General features: G+C 36.5%; 1 protein-coding gene and 1 non-coding gene across 3 annotated transcripts in view; one reads left to right on the top strand and one right to left on the bottom strand.

The window, feature by feature from the left end:
* Positions 1 to 17,950, top strand: part of FAM76A (family with sequence similarity 76 member A) — a 20,043-nt gene extending 2,093 nt beyond the window's left edge. Inside the window, exons 3-10 of one of the 2 annotated variants that reach the window (XM_025041444.1) lie at positions 1,095 to 1,149; positions 1,888 to 2,040; positions 6,169 to 6,326; positions 9,833 to 9,919; positions 10,443 to 10,571; positions 12,432 to 12,567; positions 15,019 to 15,120; positions 15,637 to 17,950. In XM_025041444.1, coding sequence (XP_024897212.1) covers positions 1,095 to 1,149; positions 1,888 to 2,040; positions 6,169 to 6,326; positions 9,833 to 9,919; positions 10,443 to 10,571; positions 12,432 to 12,567; positions 15,019 to 15,120; positions 15,637 to 15,723 — 907 coding nt within the window. In that variant the 3' untranslated portion in view covers positions 15,724 to 17,950. The remainder of the gene's footprint in view (positions 1 to 1,094; positions 1,150 to 1,887; positions 2,041 to 6,168; positions 6,327 to 9,832; positions 9,920 to 10,442; positions 10,572 to 12,431; positions 12,568 to 15,018; positions 15,121 to 15,636) is intronic. The other variant, XM_006924358.3, reaches the window with a different exon arrangement.
* Positions 13,899 to 14,017, bottom strand: LOC112473059. The gene has a single exon (XR_003043891.1). It is a non-coding gene; the product is annotated as a 5S ribosomal RNA (ribosomal RNA).
* Positions 17,951 to 19,570: the final 1,620 nt, after the last annotated feature.

The raw sequence follows: 19,570 nt of genomic DNA, 5'->3' as shown, positions 1-19,570 counted from the left end.
TATCTATATCTATATAGATATATCTATATAGATATGAGTCACTAGATATATCTATATAGATATATAGATATATATCCCACTCCTTCATTAATAAGTAAAAGTATAAACCAAAATGTTTAGCATCACAGAATCACTGTTGCTAATCCTCTTTCTAGAGGTCTTTCAATGTACTTCATTTCTTATACTGCCATTTTAAAATGTCAGAAAGTTGCCCCGGAAAATATTTTGTTTGAATATCTCTTTTTTAAATGTTTTCTACTTCGAGATTTTTCTTTTGTCTCTTTTGACTTTATTGTCACTTTCATAGAAATTGTATGATAAAATAATCACAAAATAACACATAGGCTGGATTTTTGTATGATTTAATTTTTAGCTCCAAAATATTGTTTTAACTGTTCTTGCACATCAAGCACTTGTTTGTATCTTCCTTTGTGAAGGGTTAGACTATTTGAAGATATTCAGTTCAGGCATTTAGGTAATATTATGACCTTTGGATCATTACAAGGTGAAAAGTCATTTTAATTTCTGTCAGTGCTTGGCTATAAGAAAAATTGGAAATATTGACAAAATATTTGGTTATAGTATCTAGTTCCCCGCATCTGGGAATTTCATATACTTTTACCTATACAGGAGAGTGTAGACAGAGAAAGGTCAACATGGATAGTATCTCTGATTTTATATTCCAAACGCATATACTTAATCTTTACATCAAATTACTGAGCAATTCATCTGAATTGAGGAGAATTAATTTGTTTTCTGCTAGTCCTTTTCAGTCTAAGTATTTTTTTTGAGAGTCCTCTCCATATCTAATAATTTTACTTAGTGATACTTGGAGATGTCATAATTAAAAATAACTCACTATTTTAAACCAAGCTTCATATTATCTGAGCTAATAAAATTGATAACCACAAAATAACTAAAAGAGCTATTGGCCAGATACTCAACCTTCATTTAACCAAGTGTCCAGACAATATTTCACCTTGGAACTTAGCAATGAGCACATTCCTAGGCTTAAGGAGGAATCAGTGTTCAGATGTTCCGAGTAAAACAACTTTTTTCTTATAGAAACCTTGTGTCTTTTTCTTCCTTAACAGTAAAACCAATACAATATGCAAGAAGTGTGCTCAGAATGTGCAGTTGTATGGAACGGTAAGTAGGGTTTCTCTGTACCTACCAGTGAGTGCCCAGGTCTCTTGGAACCTTACATTCTGTGGACTATTAATATAATTACCATATTTTTATTAGAAGAACTAGTTATATGTAAATAGTTTATCCTAAAAATTTAGTATTTGACTTTTCAAACTTAGCTAATACTTAATATTGAGAAGTTCTGTGTTTATAGTCACTATGTCAGGATTATGATTGTAATTTTCCTGGGAGGCTTCACTAACTAGTATGGAAAGTGGAGAGGAAAGGTAGAGCCTATGACTTGATCCCATTGTTCGGTACAGTTCACTGTTCATTTTGATGAATGATTTTTTTTTCCTCTCAGTGTTAGGGTTCAGGATACTATGTTCTTTAAGATACTTCTCCCTACATGTTTATATACTGATAATGGCAAAGGGGCCTTTTCAGCAATTTGGAAGCATTTGCTGGTTTCTCCAAAGAACTGGTTCTATTGAATTTCTCATAAAAGTTCCAGCATATACATTAATGGGTTTTTGTTTTTTGTTTCTTTATTTTTAAAATTAATAGTCTTCCACATGAAAACACTTTATATAGTGTTAGGAACTGGGTTTCACTTGATAAATAAAAAAGGAAATTTATGAAATTGGGAATGCATTTTTACCATGACTAGTGGACTATGTAATAGGAATCATTGCTTTAACAAAGGCATTGGTATTTTATAATATACTTACTTGACCCTTTTTTTTTTTTCCAATTAAGCCCAAACCTTGTCAGTATTGCAATATAATTGCAGCATTTATTGGCAACAAATGCCAGCGCTGCACAAATTCAGAGAAGAAGTATGGACCACCATATTCTTGTGAACAGTGCAAGCAGCAGTGTGCATTTGACAGGAAAGATGACAGAAAGAAGGTAAATCTCTGTTTTTCTTGAGTTTTTTTTTCTTTCAGAGAAATTAAGGTGGGCCAATTGTGTAAAAAAGGTATATATATTTATAACAGAAAGATTTCTCACTTCCTCTCCTAGTTCTGTTATTGACTTGAAGAAGATATTCAGTCTTTGTTTTCTTCATTTATCATATGTAGACTATTGTATCTAACAGCTCACGAGTTAGTATTTCATGAGAATCTGAATTATAGTGATCAGTATCCCACATAAATGAAGTGGTGTTGGCAGAATTCTGTAGAACTCTGTAAAAGAGAGATTGTAATTTAGCAAGATAGAATCGTATTCCAAGTTTTTCCATCTGGCTCTTTAAATATTTCTATTTGTCAAAATTAAAGACCACAAGAAGATGACATAGAGGAAAGCACTGTGTGAAATGATGGTACCTTGGTGGAATCAAAATGGTTCATATTTGTTCTGTTTAAAGTCCTCCAGTGGGTTCCAGCTGCACTTAGAATAAAATCCAAACTCCTTCCATGGCCTGCATGACCCATACCTGACTCTTGGTCTCATCTGCCATCACATTCCTCACTTCTTACCTTGTTCCAGCCACACTGTCCACCTTTCAGTCCTTCAGACATGCTGGTCTCATTCCCACCTTTGTGTGGGCTTTCCTTTTGCCTAATATAGCCTTCTTCAGAGTGTCTTAACTGGTTTCTCATGTCACGTCTCAACTCAGATGCCACCTCTATACAGAGACCTTTTACTAACTTCCTCAGTCACTCTATCATTTTACCCTGTTTTATTTGTCTTCATAGCATGTAACATTATGAGAGATTATCTTGTTTATTTGCTTACGTGTTTATCTACCTCTTAGAATATGAGCTCTTTGTCCATCTTGTTCTCTGCTATATTTCTAGCAGTTTGGCACACAGTAGGTGCTCAATAAATATATGTATTTTTTTAGATTGATAAGAGTCATACTTTCTTGAAAACTACCTTCTCTCCCTTCTCTGACATGTCCAAAATATTAATCTGAAATATATTTTCCAGCTTATTGTTATTTATTGAGAAAAATTATGGTTTTCATTTCCTACTTTTTTTTTAAAGTGACTGAACTGATTGTTTCATATATCTTTTATTGAGGTATAATTGACATACAATGTTATATAAGTTTCAGGCATATAACATAATGATTTGATATTTGTATAGATTGCGAAATGATCACAATAAGTCTAACCTTCATCACCATACATAGTTACAGAATTTTTTTTCTTATGATGAGAACTTTTAAGATCTAGTCTCTTAGCACTTTTCAAATGTGCACTACAGTATTATTAACTATAGTCACCATACTGTACATTACATCCCCATGACTTATTTTATAACTGAAAGTTCGTGCCTTTTGACTTTACCCATTTCTCCTACTTCCCACCTCTGGCAACCGATGATCTATTCTCTTCAATAAATATTTTTTGAATGAAAGAATTCGGTACAGAAACTCTGAGTACTTTTTCAGTACTCAGAGGTACTTTTCAAAGATGCTTAAGCTCCAAAGAGCTGACTCTTACTACCAGATTCATTGATTTACAATGGGAGGATATAACTTTCCAGTTACCAGAATGCTCCTGTCTGCCAACCAAGGTACCTCTTCCCTGAATCAAGATACTGGAGAAGCTGAATTAGTAATCAGGAGGTAGCATATAATAATAGTTGGGGTACAAGCTTTGCAGTCTCCCAGACCTCGGCTAGCTGAATGGTCCTGGGCGAGTTCTCTGGTTATGCATCAATTTTATCATCTTTCCAGTGGGAATGACAGTAGCTAGTTCACAAGGACATAGGGAGATTTAATTGAGATAGGTATATAAAACACTTAATTTTGAGCCTAGCAGATAATATAACTCAATTAATGGTACCTATATATTCTTAATTAGATTACACTAGAATTCATTAAGTTTCTACTTTCTTAGTTATAATCCTACCTTAAGAGTTTGGAAATTTTAAGGCATCCTTAATCACATGTTCATAAACTTTATGAGGGCTAAACTTGGGGATTGAGGGTGGTGATCTGGACTCAGAATGCCTGGGTTGAAATCTTAGTCTGTCACTTATTTGTTTTCTGATTTTAGGCAAGTTAATCTATCATTTCCTCATTTTTCTCATTTGTAAATGAGACTGATCAGATCTCAATGTCATGAAAGTTTTGTTCTGTGTAAAGCCCTTGGAAAGGAATCTGGTGTTTAATAAGTACTTAGTGTTATTTATGATAATTTCTTTTTGATACTTTAATTCTCAGAGGGTAATTTTATATTTTTAAAGTTTATTTTTAAAAGAGAGATCTTTAAATAAAGTGTCCTGTGGTTTGGTGTGCTATTTTTTTTGTTCACTGGGGTTGCCTTGTTTTCAAACCCTTCTTCAGTGAAGAAAGCTCTTTTCTGAGCAAGGTCTTCCAGAGTGTTTTAAAATCAGGCCTTCAGGCCATATCCCATAACCTTGAAATGAACCAGCTTGAAGTTGGGTTTTAAAATTCATTTATACATTCATTAACAAATAATTAAATGCTTATCATGTATCAAACACTGTTCTAAGTATTGGAAATATACTAATGAACTAAATATAAAAGACCTTATTCTCACAGAGCTTATATTCATGTGTATGAGAGAGAGGCAGGTGAGAGCAAACAAGGAAATAAGTAAACATAAATATTAGATGTAAGTGCTATAAAGAAATAGAATATATTGTAGAGAGTGACTGGGAATTGGACAATCAGGAGGACCTCTAGGGAGTTACATTTGAGCTGAAGATCGCAGTCATGGTGTCTCTGGAGGGCAAAGATTCCATAAAGAAGGACCAGCCATGAAAAGACCCTGAGGCAAGAGTGAGCTCGGCACATGAGAAGAACAGAAGGTAGAGTGAACATAAGAAAGAAAAAGGGAATGAGGTTATAGAGGCAGGTAAGAACTACATTTAGGTCAACATAGGCCGTGGTAAAAAGTTTGGATTTTATACTAGATAGAATGAGAAACCCTTGGGTTTTAAGGAGAGTTGAGATATAATCAGATTTATATTTAAGAAGCCCTCTTTGGCAGTTAGGTGAAAATGGTTTATAAGGACTTAAGAGGGGAATTACAGTGCTTATTCGGGTAGCTCTTGGAGTTGTGAGAGAGAATGGCTTTATTTGGATGGAAGCAGTGAAGTTGGAAAGCAGTGGATAAATTCAGACTGATGGCCTTGCTAATGGGTTGGAGGGATGGGGTGCAAAGAGGATTTTGCTAACAAGATAAAAATACTTCAGATAAATAATGATATGACCTACCCATGTTCAAGATGGGGCACAAGATCTAATTTCAGGAACAAGACATGAAGATGAAACTTCCATAAAATATCCACTTCCTCCCACTCTGAGTAATTCCGACCAGCTCTGCTGCTTTGCTACATGCACCAAGCTGCCCCACAAACGATTTTACAGCCTAAGTGCTGCACAGAGGCACCCAAACTTCAGAGGATTTTGGAGGCCCTGTGCCCTGCTCCCTGGTGCTGAGCTGCTTCTGGCCAAAAAGATCAACTTTTTCTAATTCAAAGTGCCATGGTAGGCCACCTTCAGGGACTAGAGCCCTGAAAACCACTTGCACATTGGTCTTTTCCTGGAGCCATTCTGTCTGAGAAAAGATATCCAGCATACCATTTTGAGCCATTTATAAGGTATTAAAACTGAAGTGTAAATTTTATATTTCATCTTCTGTCTTCTTTTCTCCCTGCTGAATTTTCCTTAAGAGCACCATGGCGATATTTGTGCCTTTTGAAATTCTTATGAGAACTTTGGTCTGTGATTGTTAAGTTGAATAAAAACGAAACAAAAAGGTACATAAAATTAGCAGCTCATATTTATCAAGCAATTTTTATGTGTCTGGCACCATGCTTTACCTATATTATGTCACTAATCCTTCCGACAACCCTCTGAAGTAGGTTCTGTTATCCCCCATTTTAGAGATGAAGAAATTGAGCCTGAGAGAGTGCCAGTGACTTGCCTAAGTTCACACAGCTTGTAAATGGTAGAGCTGGACTTAGCTCAGAGGTTCTAGCTCCCAGTACCTGTGTTCTGTAGTACTCATGCACTATGTTCCCTCTTTTTTATCTTTGTCTTCTGTCTTTCAGGTAGATGGGAAATTGCTGTGCTGGCTGTGCACACTTTCATACAAACGGGTCCTTCAGAAGACCAAAGAGCAGAGGAAGCACCTGAGCAGCTCTTCCCGTGCCAGCCACCAGGAGAAGGAGCAGTACAGTCGACTGAGTGGTGGCAGCCATTATAACAGGTAACCCCCAGATGCATAAGATAGGACTAGAGATGCTGGTAGATCAGATGTAATGCTCATACAATTAGCCATAGAAGATACCATTTTGTAGAAATTTTTCTATTCTTTTCTCTCTAGTTACTAGCCTATAGGAGAAATCTCCTTTATTATACTTTATAATTTATGTCTTTTCCAAGAGCTAGGGAGACTTCCATGAGGGGTCAGAATTTCCTGACTTGATTTGTATTGTGTCTGAAAAGTTTGTGGAACTTACTCACATGTAATGTTCTCATCCTTAGACTGGATTATCTCCTAGAAGATTGGACATTTTACTTTCTGAGGGATGTAGCTTTTTTATGCATGTTTGGCCAGGTGGTTGATGTTGTAGGTTCATCTTGGTGGGATCCAGTCAAAGAGATGTCTTTTCATTGTTGTCTTAAGCTTCCTTTCATGGTATTGTTAAGAGTTTTGGCTCTGCATTGAATCCTGCCTTTGCCAGGTTCTCTCTTGGGATCTTGGGCAAGTTTTTTCATCTGCAAAATGAAGGAAATAATAGTATTACCTCATGGAGTTGTTGTGAAGATAAATTATGTAATACATGCATAGTGATTAGTTTTATAACTGGTATATAGGAAGCATTCAGTACATTTTATTTACTCTTTGTTATTTGTATCATTATGATTTATTTTGTTCATCTAGCAAACATTATTAAGTACTCTCATGAACCACAGATTCAGCCAGGAATGCAGAGATGAATAAAAGAATCACGCTGCTCACCAAAAGTATCGGTCTGATAGGGAAGATTGACCCTACCTGTAATCAGATCATTGTAGTGTAATTTGGTGGAAACATGAAAATGTTAATTCCACAGTGGAAACATCGAGGTCCAGGCATGAGAGGCAGTAGTAATTAACTGCCTTAGGAAGTCAGGAAAGGAAGTCTCAGAAAAGAGCTTGTGTTGCAGCTGGATCTTAGGATAAGTCAGAATCGTTGGATAAGGAATAGGCAGAGGCATCCTAGGCTGAGGGAACAGCATTTGCAAAAACATAGAGGACATGAAACCACACCGAACTCTGGGGAATTCCAAGTCCTTTTTTGTTGCTGGAGCTTATGACTGGGAGCTCGGGAATGAGAGGAAAAGGGATTCCGTAGACTTGGTAAGAAGCATGAGTTTGATACTGGCATCAGTAAAAAAATTTAACCCTGATTATTATGGAGAAAGCTCTGGAGGAAAAAGAGACTAGGGGCTAGTGAAGAAGCGTTTTTTTGTAAGAGTCCAGGTAAGCGATGTTAACATGAGAACCTCACTGAGGCAGTGACACTGAAGATCAAAGAAACAGATTCAGGAATAGACTTTGGAGGGAGAATTAGATAATATGATGAACAGATAGATGGTCAGAAGCTGGATGAGTAAAGGATAATTCTCAGGTTTCTTACTTGGGTGAATAGCTATATCCTTAACTTAGAATATAGGAAGGAGAGAAGAGAGGTTCAATTTTGAAAAGTTGAGTTTGAAGCATCAAGAATTATTTAATGGGAGCTTTGCCTAGAACTCAGGAGAGAATTTTGGACATGAGCCATTGGAGTAGCACATGAGAGTCAGTGGGAATAAAGGTTATTTTAAAATGCAAAGTCCTGTGGCCCCACCCAGAGTTTAATTTAGTAGGATCTAGGATAGAGTCCTGGAATATGTATCATTTTATAAACATCCCAAATGATTCTGATGTAGGTGATCTGAGGAACATTATTTTCAACCGATATGATCAGTAGTTATTGAAACCATTCTCTTAGATGGAGGATAAGAACATAACTCAAGAAGCACTCAAGAAGGACAGGGTGAATATTTGCAAACCATATATCTGATAAAATGTTAATATCCAAAACATAAAGAACTCATACAATTCAATAGCAAAAAAAAAAAAAGGTAAATAATCCAATTAAAAAATCCGTAAAGGACCCAAATAGACATTTTCCCAAAGAAGACATACAAATGGCCAATAGATACATGAAAAGGTGCTAAAAACATCACTAATCATCAGGGAAGTACGAATCAAAACCACAATGAGATATCACCACAATAATAGGATGGCTGTTATTAAAAAGACAAGAGGCAGCAAATGTTGGCCAAGTTGTAGAGAAAGGAGAACTCATATACACTGTGAATAGGGCTGTAAATTGGTACAGCCATTGCGGACAACAGTATGGTAGTTTCCCCCCAAATTAAAAAAAGAACTACCCTGTGATCCAGCAGCAATAGCCAAGATGTGGAAACAACCTAAATGTTCTTCGATAGATGAATAGATAAAGAAAATGTGGTATATATACACAATGGAATATTATTGGACCATTAAAAAGGAGGGAAATCCTGCCATTTGTGACAACATGGATGAACCTGGAGGGCATCATTCTAAATGAAATGAGTCAGAGAAAGACAAATACTGTATGGTATCACTTTTATGTGGAATATTTTTTTAAAAACTGATTTCATAGAAACAGAAAAAGAATGTTGGTTGCCAGGGGCTGGTGGAGGGGGAAATGAGAAAATGTAGGTCAAAGGAAATATATATTCAGTTATAAGAAGAACTGGGGATCTAGTGTATTGTAGAGTACTATAATTAGCATGGTATTATGTACCTGAAAACTGCTTAGAGTAAATTTTAAGCATTTTCACCATAAAAAAATAAGAGTTAACCACATAAGGTTATGAACATGTTAATTATCTTGATCTTAGTAGTTGTTTTATCATGTGTATATATGTTAAAACATCACATTGTACACATTACATACATACAATTATATTTGTCAGTCATTCCTCAGTAAAGTTGGGAGGGAGGAGGATGGCATGGTCAGTGGTATCAAATACTGAAAAGATGTCAAATGAGAAAGGGTCCGAAGTATCCTTTGGACTTAACAATTAAAGATTTATTAACGTGAAAGGGTTGCATACCAGTTTTAGAAGGTCCACTTATTAGGGCTAAAACTGATTTTTAGAGTTGTCATGGGACTCAGACTCCAGGAGATTCACAGAGATGGAGTGAAGAAGAACTGGACTAGGAGTTCAAATATGTCAACCTGGTGTCTGATCTTGGCTTTACTATTAACTAGCTGTATATCCTTGGGTAGATCAGTTAGCATTGAAGAGCCTCAGTTTCTGCAAAGTAGAAATAATACCTTGTATATACTTCACAGATTAATGAGGCATGTAAAACATTGAATGTAAAAGTACTTTTTAAACTGTAAGATAGATTATACTTAATATTGACATTTTATTGACTCTGTTCTCAGAATTATTAATAAGGCATGTAATATTTAATTAAGGCTAAGAATTTTAGGGGTCTTTGGAAAGAAATCACCCATGCATCCAGGATCTATGAAATCAACACCTTGGTGGATTTTAATAATCAAGAATAAATAGCTTTTGCATAGAAGAGCTATGATATTACATTCGTCCCATTTGACACTTTCATTGGGATGTTTTATTTATCTTTGATTTCTAATGTGTGTATCTCTGTTTTTGTCGTTAAAAGCCAGAAAACACTTTCTACGTCTTCAATTCAAAATGAAATTCCAAAGAAAAAATCCAAGTTTGAGTCAGTCACAACCAATGGAGACAGGTGAGTCGTTTGAAGTACATATGCAGTTCCTGAAACAGTAATACATTTTAGGATGTGCTTTGGAACTAGTCTCTGGTTGTCAGTGAACCTCTTAGGGGCACTACGCTAGCCACTTGATATCTTATAAACAAGCAATACTGTTATTTTTTTATAATTCTAATCTTGTCTTTACAAGATAAGAACATGTTATTAGATTTAATAACAATCAAATTCTGCAGTCCACAAATAACTCCACACTAATTCTAAGAAGTCAATAGTTGGATGCTTTTCATTGTTATCTGTGCCTGTACATAGCCTCCTCCAAGCAAGGCAAGGGTCAGTCTTGAGGGGCAGAGCAGAGGCAAATTGGAGTTAAGGCAGTATTGCTCAGTCCGAAGGCTGATCCATGCTTCCTTAGCCTACAGAAAGACAGCCCAATGCAGATGCTGGATTAGGAGAGAGTGAGATTCATTTAAATATTTTTATTTTATTTTAAGCCTGTCTAAATGCATATTTTTATTTTTTTTTCATCTCTCCTTCTCAGCAATGCTTCTTATGAGCTGCTTTGTCCTAATACCCGGAGTGTCTCGTCTGTGTTGGTACAGTGGATTGCTTCCCAGCAGAGTCTTGGGGCCAACCACTTTTTTGTTCCTCCAGGGCCCAGCATCCTGAAGTGAGACCACCTAACACATTCTTCCCTAGAATCATTGGAATCATTTCCATTCTGAAAATGCCCAATCTCAATTTTCCCTCCTAGTCAGTGGTGGGTTCGGGAGCAGACCAGCATATAAGTTACCAGGGCTGAATTTTATTTATTTAGGGAGGTATAGAATCTGTAAAGTTTACTCTTTCCTGTTACCTTCTTCATTAACTTGATTTCACACTCTGCAAAGGTGTCTTTTTGACAATTAGTATCACTGATTTTAAACTTTTTAAATTGAACCTTCTAGAAATGCTTAACTTAGATATTCAGATTACAGGGAGCAAGGAACCATAAAGCCCATCTTTCTGGTCAGCTTTCCTATTCTCTGAGCAACTAGTCTGGCCAGTCTTAAAAAAGCGGATGTGGCACAGATTGTCCCATCATCTCTGCCAGGTGCATGATTCTACAAAACTACCTCAAGGAGTGAACCTTTTGGAATGCCCTGTTTTATAAAGGCCTAAGCAAAGATCCACACAGCCTTTAGATTCATTATTTCTGTTTTGTGTTCACTTATGACCCAGGCTACGTTTGAATGACTTGGAAAAAGCTCATTCATATTCTTTAGTTTAACCAACGCGTCCTTAAAGCTTACCTTCTTTTAGCTTATTTTGTTCTTGAGATACTACAGCTATTCTTGCTGTCCATTACTATGTACGGACAGCAAAAAACTTAAGTTTTCTGTTCAGAGTGTTTTATTGCATCTGGTCACCAGCAGTGATTGTTTTCCTCAAGTAGGATGCTGGTCTTTAAAACTTAGGTACATAGCCTTTCATAATGTCCTCCGAAAAAGATCTTTTTCTTGAAATGCACATGCTAATTTAAAAAAATAATTTACCCTAATAACTTGAAAATGTGGAAGATTTTGCTGCTGCTACAAAAATTATTTTCATACGTATACAAGTTCCACTTGAATGTTCCTGCATTAGCATCTTAACAGCCTGTTCCATGAGTTTGCATTTCTCTCTTTCAAACATTCATAGCACAAGGTAAATTACATTTTCTTTCTTTTTGTTTTTTTTCTTGCCTTTCTTTCACTTTGAAACATTCTGACAGCCTTTGTTTTTTTGACAGTCCTTTTTTAATGTCATGCAAACCAAACCTTTTTTTTCTAAATATCTATTTTCAATTCAGTTCTATACCCAATGTTACCAGGCTCGTTTCTGAACAATCTATTGTTGTAACTGCCTCCCAGTTTTTAATTAATTACAATCCACTTTCCTGGCTCCACTTTTAAAATATTCACCTACCTTTAAATTTGTGTTCTTATACCTTAGTTTTTATCCCCTCGTGTCTTCTGCAGGTTGATCTCTAACAGTTTCCATTAACCTTTCTATACTACATTCTTTTCTCATATATTTTTTAAACATTGAAGCATATTTGAGTATTTTTTCTCCTTTTTCTTTATTCATTAGTCTTCCATGTTGTACAGAGAGAATGCATTACTTTAGTTTTTTTTTTTTAAATAAAACCATTTTAAAACCATTTACCTAATGGTTTTATACTTATAAAACACTTTATTTTGTTTATTTGTTGTTTATTTATTTTAGTATCCTGTAGAATTCAGAGCCTCCCTCATATTTTCTAATTTGTTGAAATTGTAACAAAAAGTTTTCAATTTGAGGAAAATCCGTGTTCATTTCTTACTTTCCTTCCCTGAGAAAATACATCACCTACTTTTTGATCATGTTTGTTTATTGTTCTATTGGCAATTAAAAGCACTCTCAACAGTGGGTGACACCTAGCTACACCTCGTGGTTTATTATTTCTAAAGGATATTCTTTTCTTTGTAGTTTTATTTCTCTATTTTTTTCCTCTCCATTTTCCATGCAGCTTTTCCCCAGACCTGGCTCTAGACTCACCAGGCACTGACCACTTTGTCATCATTGCCCAACTTAAGGAAGAAGTGGCCACTCTGAAGAAGATGCTGCATCAAAAGGATCAAATGATTTTAGAGAAAGAGAAAAAGGTATGGTGTAGTTAATGCCTCTCAGGCCAGAATGATGCGAGGGTAAGACATGTGGGATAGGGCGTGATGCTAATAACTCTATTTAACTGATATTTGTTGGGTACTTACCATTGATGCTTTGAGAGAGATCCAGTGGCAAGGTTGGGAGATCCTGGGGAGAGGCTTGCTGTCTGCCAAGATGACTCATGGCACTATATTACTGTAATGAATCTATACTTCAGTCTAGTGGGTTTAGAAAGTTGATTTTTCTCAGCGTTTGGAGGGAGCTTCCACTTCTTAGGGAGAACTCATGTTAACCAAGCTTACAGAGATAATGTATAAAACTACCATGCTCCCTCATAATTCACAGTGGGGCACATAACTGAGTACTATTCTTCTCAGCATGAGCTTCCTTGGAAGGTTGTAATCAGAAAGTGCTGAATGAGCAATGAGTTGGGACAAGAGGAGGTAGTTGTGTAATTGGAATTTTTAATGCTCTCAGGCTAAGAGAACCTGATGCCTCCATCTCTATTATTGGGATGGCCATGTCTGTGGGACAGTAATACTGAAAATATGTGGGCCAGGTCTCCCTCTTCCCTGGACAATGTTCAGGTAGGCCTTCCTTCATGGCTCTTGTGTCACTTCGCTTCCATTGCTGACAACTTCCTTCCTGAGTGACCCACCCTTTAAACGTGTTACTATCTTCAGTAAAGTCTTATTCTGGTCTAAGAGTCATCTTCCCTCTTTAAGGGAACTTTTTATATCCTTGTTCTGACTCATGTCTAGTATTTTTATTTTCAAATTCTTAGTATCTCATGTTTGCCTTAATATATTAATAATTATAATAATAGCTGATTTCTATTGGATGTGTACTGCGTGCCTGACTCTATTATTCTAAGTGCTTTATATATTAACTTATTTATCTTCATAACAACCCTTCTAGGTAGGAATTATTATTATCATCATTTCACAAATGCAGAGTGCCTCCAATATTTTTCCTCTTAGAGTTCCAATCTCTTCAACTAGCTGTTTTTTTCTGAGGCAGTATGTTGTCTCGTGCCAAGTTTGGAATGCTGTGATTCATTCCAAAGGCTAACAGACATATATTACATTAAAACCTTCGCACACGTTCTTTCAGTCTAAACAGATGAGGAAAGGGACCCAAAGAAATTATATGATGTGTATAATTCACACAACTAAGAAATGCAGAACAAAGGAATGAACTCAAGTTCTTCTGACTATACCATTCTTTCTACTGTACTATGCTTTCTTCTTTCAGTGAGGTGGAGATTCATGGGAGGAGACCAATATTCTTTTTTTTTTTCTTTCTTTCTTTTTTTTTTTTTTTTTTACGCCTACAGCACCCAGTCTTCCTAGGTGGTCTCCCATCCAAGTACTAACCGGGCCCAACCCTGCTTAGCTTCCAAGATCAGATGAGATCGGGCGTGTTCAGGGAGGCATGACCATAGATAAGACCAGTATTCTTTCCACTTTATTACATGACTGTCAGGTGAAAGCAGACCCATGTATATTTTCTTCATGCACTAGAGCAGAATGGCAATAAAAAGATATTTGCAAAATAGAGACAAAACGAACACTTATTTCTACTGCTTTGCAAAGTTAGGGTCTTAAAAGGACAAAAAACAAATAGATTGTTCCCTATAACTTTGAAGATCATGGTCATATTCGTTGGCTTGGAACGCAGGCTCTTTTGTGCCCTGCTTGCCTATCTCTAGCCTCATCTCCTGCCAGTTTCCATGCCCATCAGTCATCTGAACAAGCTCTCAGTTGTCTTGTACTCTCTGCCTATGCCCATGCTGTTCCCTTTGCTTGGTTGCCTTTCTCCTTCCTTCATCTTCCAATTGCTGCTTGTGCCTCAAAACTCAGCTCACATCTCATTTCTGATTTATTTCTTTTCTGTGCTCCTTGAATAGCATAGTCAATAGAAGAAGGCCTGGGGTTTGAATTCTAGCTCTGCCACTTGCTAACATGTATGATCTTGGCCATGTTACTTAACCGTTTTAAGCCTTGGTTTTCCCATCTATAAAATGGGAAAAATGATATTATCCCACACAGGGTTATCATAGTAATTGAATGAAGTAATATAATCATTTTGCCTGGAACAGGGTAAAAAAATTCAGTAAATGACAGCAGCAGTTATTCTCATGGTTTCTCTCAAACCATCAGTCAAATTGCATCATAATCACTGATTTATTTGGAAGTAGGTATTTGGAGGTATACATTAAATCTTTAAAACCTGCTAATGGTTAAGTATCAGAAATATTACTTCAGGATTTTGTGTAATTTTCAGGAAATCTTTAGAAAAAAATAGGATATGGAATTCCCCAGCTTTGATTTAGGTGTGGATCTTCAGGACAGCCCTGGATTTCATAAACCATTTAACTCTCTGATACCAAAACATTTTCCATTGCACAGAAATTTCTTCTGGTTACTCTGCCTTTTTCACCTCAGATCACAGAATTGAAGGCTGATTTTCAATACCAAGAATCTCAGATGAGAGCCAAAATGAACCAAATGGAGAAAACCCACAAAGAAGTCACAGAACAATTGCAGGTGACTCTGATTATTTTATGTGGTAACTCATGTGTATTTAGCTGATTCTTTTTAAGTGATCATCTCTTAGATTGTTTTTCTCAAAGTATTGACAAATCACATTAATCTACATTATAGATATCTTTTATTGTTTCACTCTTGGATGTATTCTGACCTTTTCTCCTCAATAACAGTAAAATTAATAAATGTGTTCTTTGATTTTGGATAAATCAGATGTGATTCCAGATGTCTGAATCAAATTCTGTGTATCCAGTGCATTAAAGCACTCCATTGTTTGTTTGTGTTGCACAAAGCATCCTTTTATAACAGTGAATCCCAGGAGATTGAAGTACACTGATTAACCTCCAGCGAATACTTTTTTCCCTCTGAACATGGCCCTAGAGTTTTCTGTTAGTTTCTACCTCTGGAATTTGTTCATATCTTCCTGACCCTCTACATTGTCCACTTAGCATCTGCATGAAAAACATATCCTATCCTGTTAAAACGTCCTTCTTGCACTGTTGTTTTTTTTTAAAGGCCAAAAACAGAGAGCTCCTGAAGCAAGCAGCTGCCTTGTCCAAGAGCAAGAAGTCTGAGAAGTCAGGAGCTATAACCTCTCCGTGAGAGACCACAAGGAGGCTCCCAGCAACAGCAAATGGATTCCTGGGTTAGGGTTGGCAACGTGGCTGTTCCCTGGGAACTGCAAGCTTTCTTAAGAAATTTCTATTTTATTACAGTTCTCCTTTGTGTGATTGCAGTGGGCTGAATGGAAACACCTGGTTTGTGCTGTGTTATGACTGCATGCTTGAATGTTTGGGGTTTTAAGCTCTCTGGCTTTCTTACTCTCTCATGCTCCCAATTCTCTCTTCTCCCCTGTCCCCCACCTTCTCCCAGTGCTATTAGCTTTGTCTCTCTCTCAGTACTATTTTTTCCTTCTTTTTTGTTTTTTGTGGTGGTCACTGCTCAGTGTTATGTGCAGAATGATTTTTTGGGGTCCATCACTGCATCCTGCCATACCCATGAGCAAATAGTTCAGCATTAATTCCATATCACTGCCACCCTCTGAACTTTGAAAACTGCCACCTTAAGATTTCATACAATGGATGAGGCTTTCTCTCTCCAATAAACCTTTTGCTTCAGGTTATACTCTTGGGTTTTTTTCCAGGTATATTATGTATGAACTTTGTACTATGAAGCCAGAGTTTTATTTATTTTTTAAAAAAAGAAACTTTCTTGATAAAGGAATAATGGTAGCCTAGCTTGTTCTTCTTGTAAAAGTGATGCCTCTTAAAAAAAAAAAGTCCTACTCTAGCTTTTAGTAAAAGAATCAAATCTTCTCTTTCTTGTTACCTTGGAGTCTTAAAAACTGATTATTAAGGTGAAACAATTCAATGCATACGTATGGAGTTAAGTGCCTTTTGGAGAGTTTATTGGAAGAGCATTGAAGAAGATACTTAAGGGAGGTAGTGAAGATTTGAACAGTCTGTCTTTATACATAAGGGCAGAAAGAAAGGTTGTCCAGGTTGTACTGGACACTTTCCTTCCCCACCCCTTTCCTAATTGTTTTATGTGACTGATTTTAAATTCTTACACTGCCACTTCTTTTTTGAAAAAATACCCTTTACTTGCTTACATCAATTGTCATACTGGGCCATTGTCAGAGAACATTTTTTTAAACATGAGCACATTCAAAATAGGATAATATTTGAACTACAGAGCATTTGGGGTGGGGGGGTGGTCAGCACAAGCTGCTCAAGTATGAACTCTGAGTCTCATTTGATGAGATTATATTACTGTACCTTGTCCCCACTCCCCTCACCCACCCTGGACACTCCCTGTTTTTAATTGAAATGTATTGAAAACAGGTGCTTCAAGAAGCAGCTTGGCCTTAGCCAGAATTGTTTGTGTCCTGTCTTCCCTTCTTGACCCAGTAGGCACATGGAGTTACTTTTTTAGGAGAGAGTATAAATTTGCATTTCTAACCATACTCTCAGGTCCTCTATGTGATGTTTGTGAAAGAAATTAGAGCTGTGTAGTGTGCCATGAAACAGTAAAACCAATTACCGTGGAATCATTAATCAGGAAGGTATTCAAGTTAGAGGTAATCATGAGGGCAGATGACATTTGTGCCTCAATCTACCAAAATTGTAGCAGTAAGCTTAACTTGCTAGGCATTTCCTAGGAGTAAATGCTTATAAATTGTGATAGCATTCTCACAAGTGGAGCCATGCACTTAATGGGACAGAGATGTGGAAATGGGTGGCTGGCTTCCTTCTGATAAGAGAAACAATGGACCATGTTGCTTCTGTATCATTTTAGTAGGGGATGTAATTTTCCCTTGTAAGCAAGGGAAAGGTCAGTGCTAAACAGTTTTATAACCTTTTGAATGAGAAGCTTTTAGGTAAAGACAAACTGTCAGATAATATTTTTCAGATGCATATACATTGACTGTGGGGAAAAGAGTGAAAGAAGTTACAGTCATGGTTTTTGTTTTTTTTTAATTTTAAAGACTTGAGAAATTCTGTTACATGAAGTGACAATATAAAAACACATATTTAGTTTTATACTAAATCTTTTTTTAAGATCCTGGCATTTAATATAAAGCAAATCCATGCATTTTCTAACTTTCCACAAGTTCTAAAAAGGGAAGGAAGAAACCTCTGTCTTGAAATTTTGGTTTTTAAAAATCATGACACTGTTTTACCATGATATCGAGTAGCTAACTTTTGGTAACACCTTTTGTTTATTTGTATGTTTGTAATAATGGACATTTTAAAACATAGGAATGTTTCGGTTTGTACAGACTTTGACAAATGTGTGTTAATAAAAATTCATATTGACTCAAGTATAATTGTTGGTGGGATTTTTTTCTCATTTATTTCTTGCTGGTTCACAAATAAACATATCCTGTTATTTTCTTCAACCCAGAATACAGTCAGTTTGTCTTGTTTGTTGACTTAAAAAATTAAAAGTCTAACTGTGCTAATAGGGAGTTTTATGTTCATGCGAGAATAAACTGATTCTTCTGTGGTTTTATTTATTCAATTTAAGTGCTTGCTTTGTTATAAGTGCCGTGCTAGGCAATAAGGATACAGCAGTGAAGAAAACAAAGTTACTGTCATGGGGCTTCCATTTGGTGGAATATTAGACAACACCATTGTTTCTCGATTTTATATTTGTCATTATTCAGAATATAACAGGATGAATTTTAATAAGGTATGGGTAAAAAGTTCAAATGCTATTTCAAGGAGAGGAATGTATTAGTTCGAAAACTTGGTGCTAGTAGGTTTTAAAAATAACAGGTGATTTTTAGACATTGTCACTGTCACATCCCGATCATTCCATAGACTCAATGACAACTTATTTTTCTCTAAATAAATGAAGACATTTTATTTTGTAGGTGCTATGGTCTGAGTTCTCCCCCAAAATAATCTGTTGAAATCCTAACCCCAAAACATGGTAGTATTGGGAGGTGGAGCCTTCATGACATGATTAGGCTCTGCCCTTATGAATGGAATTAGTTCCTTTATAAAGGAGGCTCCAGAGAGAGGCTCCCTTGAACCTTCTACCATGTGAGGACACAGCGAGAAGGCACTGGCCATGAACTAGAAAAAGAGCCCTTGCTATAATGCAACTGTGCTGGCACCTTGATCTTGAACTTTCCAGCCTCTAAAACTAGGAAAAATTTCTGTTGTTTATGAGCCGCCCAGTCTGTGATATTTTGTCATAGCAGCCTGAACAAACTAAAACAGTGTTCTATGTTTATGACCACCTTTATTATGTGAATTACCTTAATTTATACATTTATTCAGCCTTAAAAAACACTTTTTAAGAATAATATAGAGAAACTTCAAGTTCTTCAGGAAGGTCTTCAACCATTTTAAATAACCCTCATAGTAATTTAGTAGACTTTGGTTTCATCCTTTGCAGTTTGAGACCTTGCATTATAGCTATCCTCAACTGACAGCCAGCAAGGACCATGGCGGAGGTGCCATTTTCTGGAAGGCTGAAATTGCCAGGAGTTATAGGGCGTTCTGATTATTATTCTTGCATAACAAACTACCCTGATATTCAGCGGCCTAAAATAACCATTTAAATGTGCCTAAGACACTGTTGGTCAAGAATTTCGACAGGGCACTGTGGGGATGACTGGGCTTCGTTCCACAATGTCTGGGTCCTCAGCTGGGAAGATTCAAAAGCTGGAGGACACCTAATGGGGCTGGAATCATCTCTCTGAAGGCTTTCCACTTGTATATCTAGTACTTGGGCTGAGATGACTGAAAGTCTAGTAATGCTCACTGCTATCTAAGAGCACCTAGATAAGGCCCCTCTTGAGTGTAGTTTCACCTTCCCCAATATGAGGATTTCTATAATGGCTTAGGACTCTAAGCACAAGAGATTCAGTAAACAAAACTAGAGCTGCATTACATTTTCTGACCTGTCCTCAGAGGTCGCATTATCTCATTTATGC

Source organism: Pteropus alecto, unplaced genomic scaffold (genome assembly GCF_000325575.1).
Source record: "Pteropus alecto unplaced genomic scaffold, ASM32557v1 scaffold39, whole genome shotgun sequence".
Taxonomy (NCBI): Eukaryota; Metazoa; Chordata; class Mammalia; order Chiroptera; family Pteropodidae; genus Pteropus; species Pteropus alecto.
Note: the sequence above shows the minus strand (reverse complement) of the source record. Positions and strands in the feature narration are given on the sequence as shown.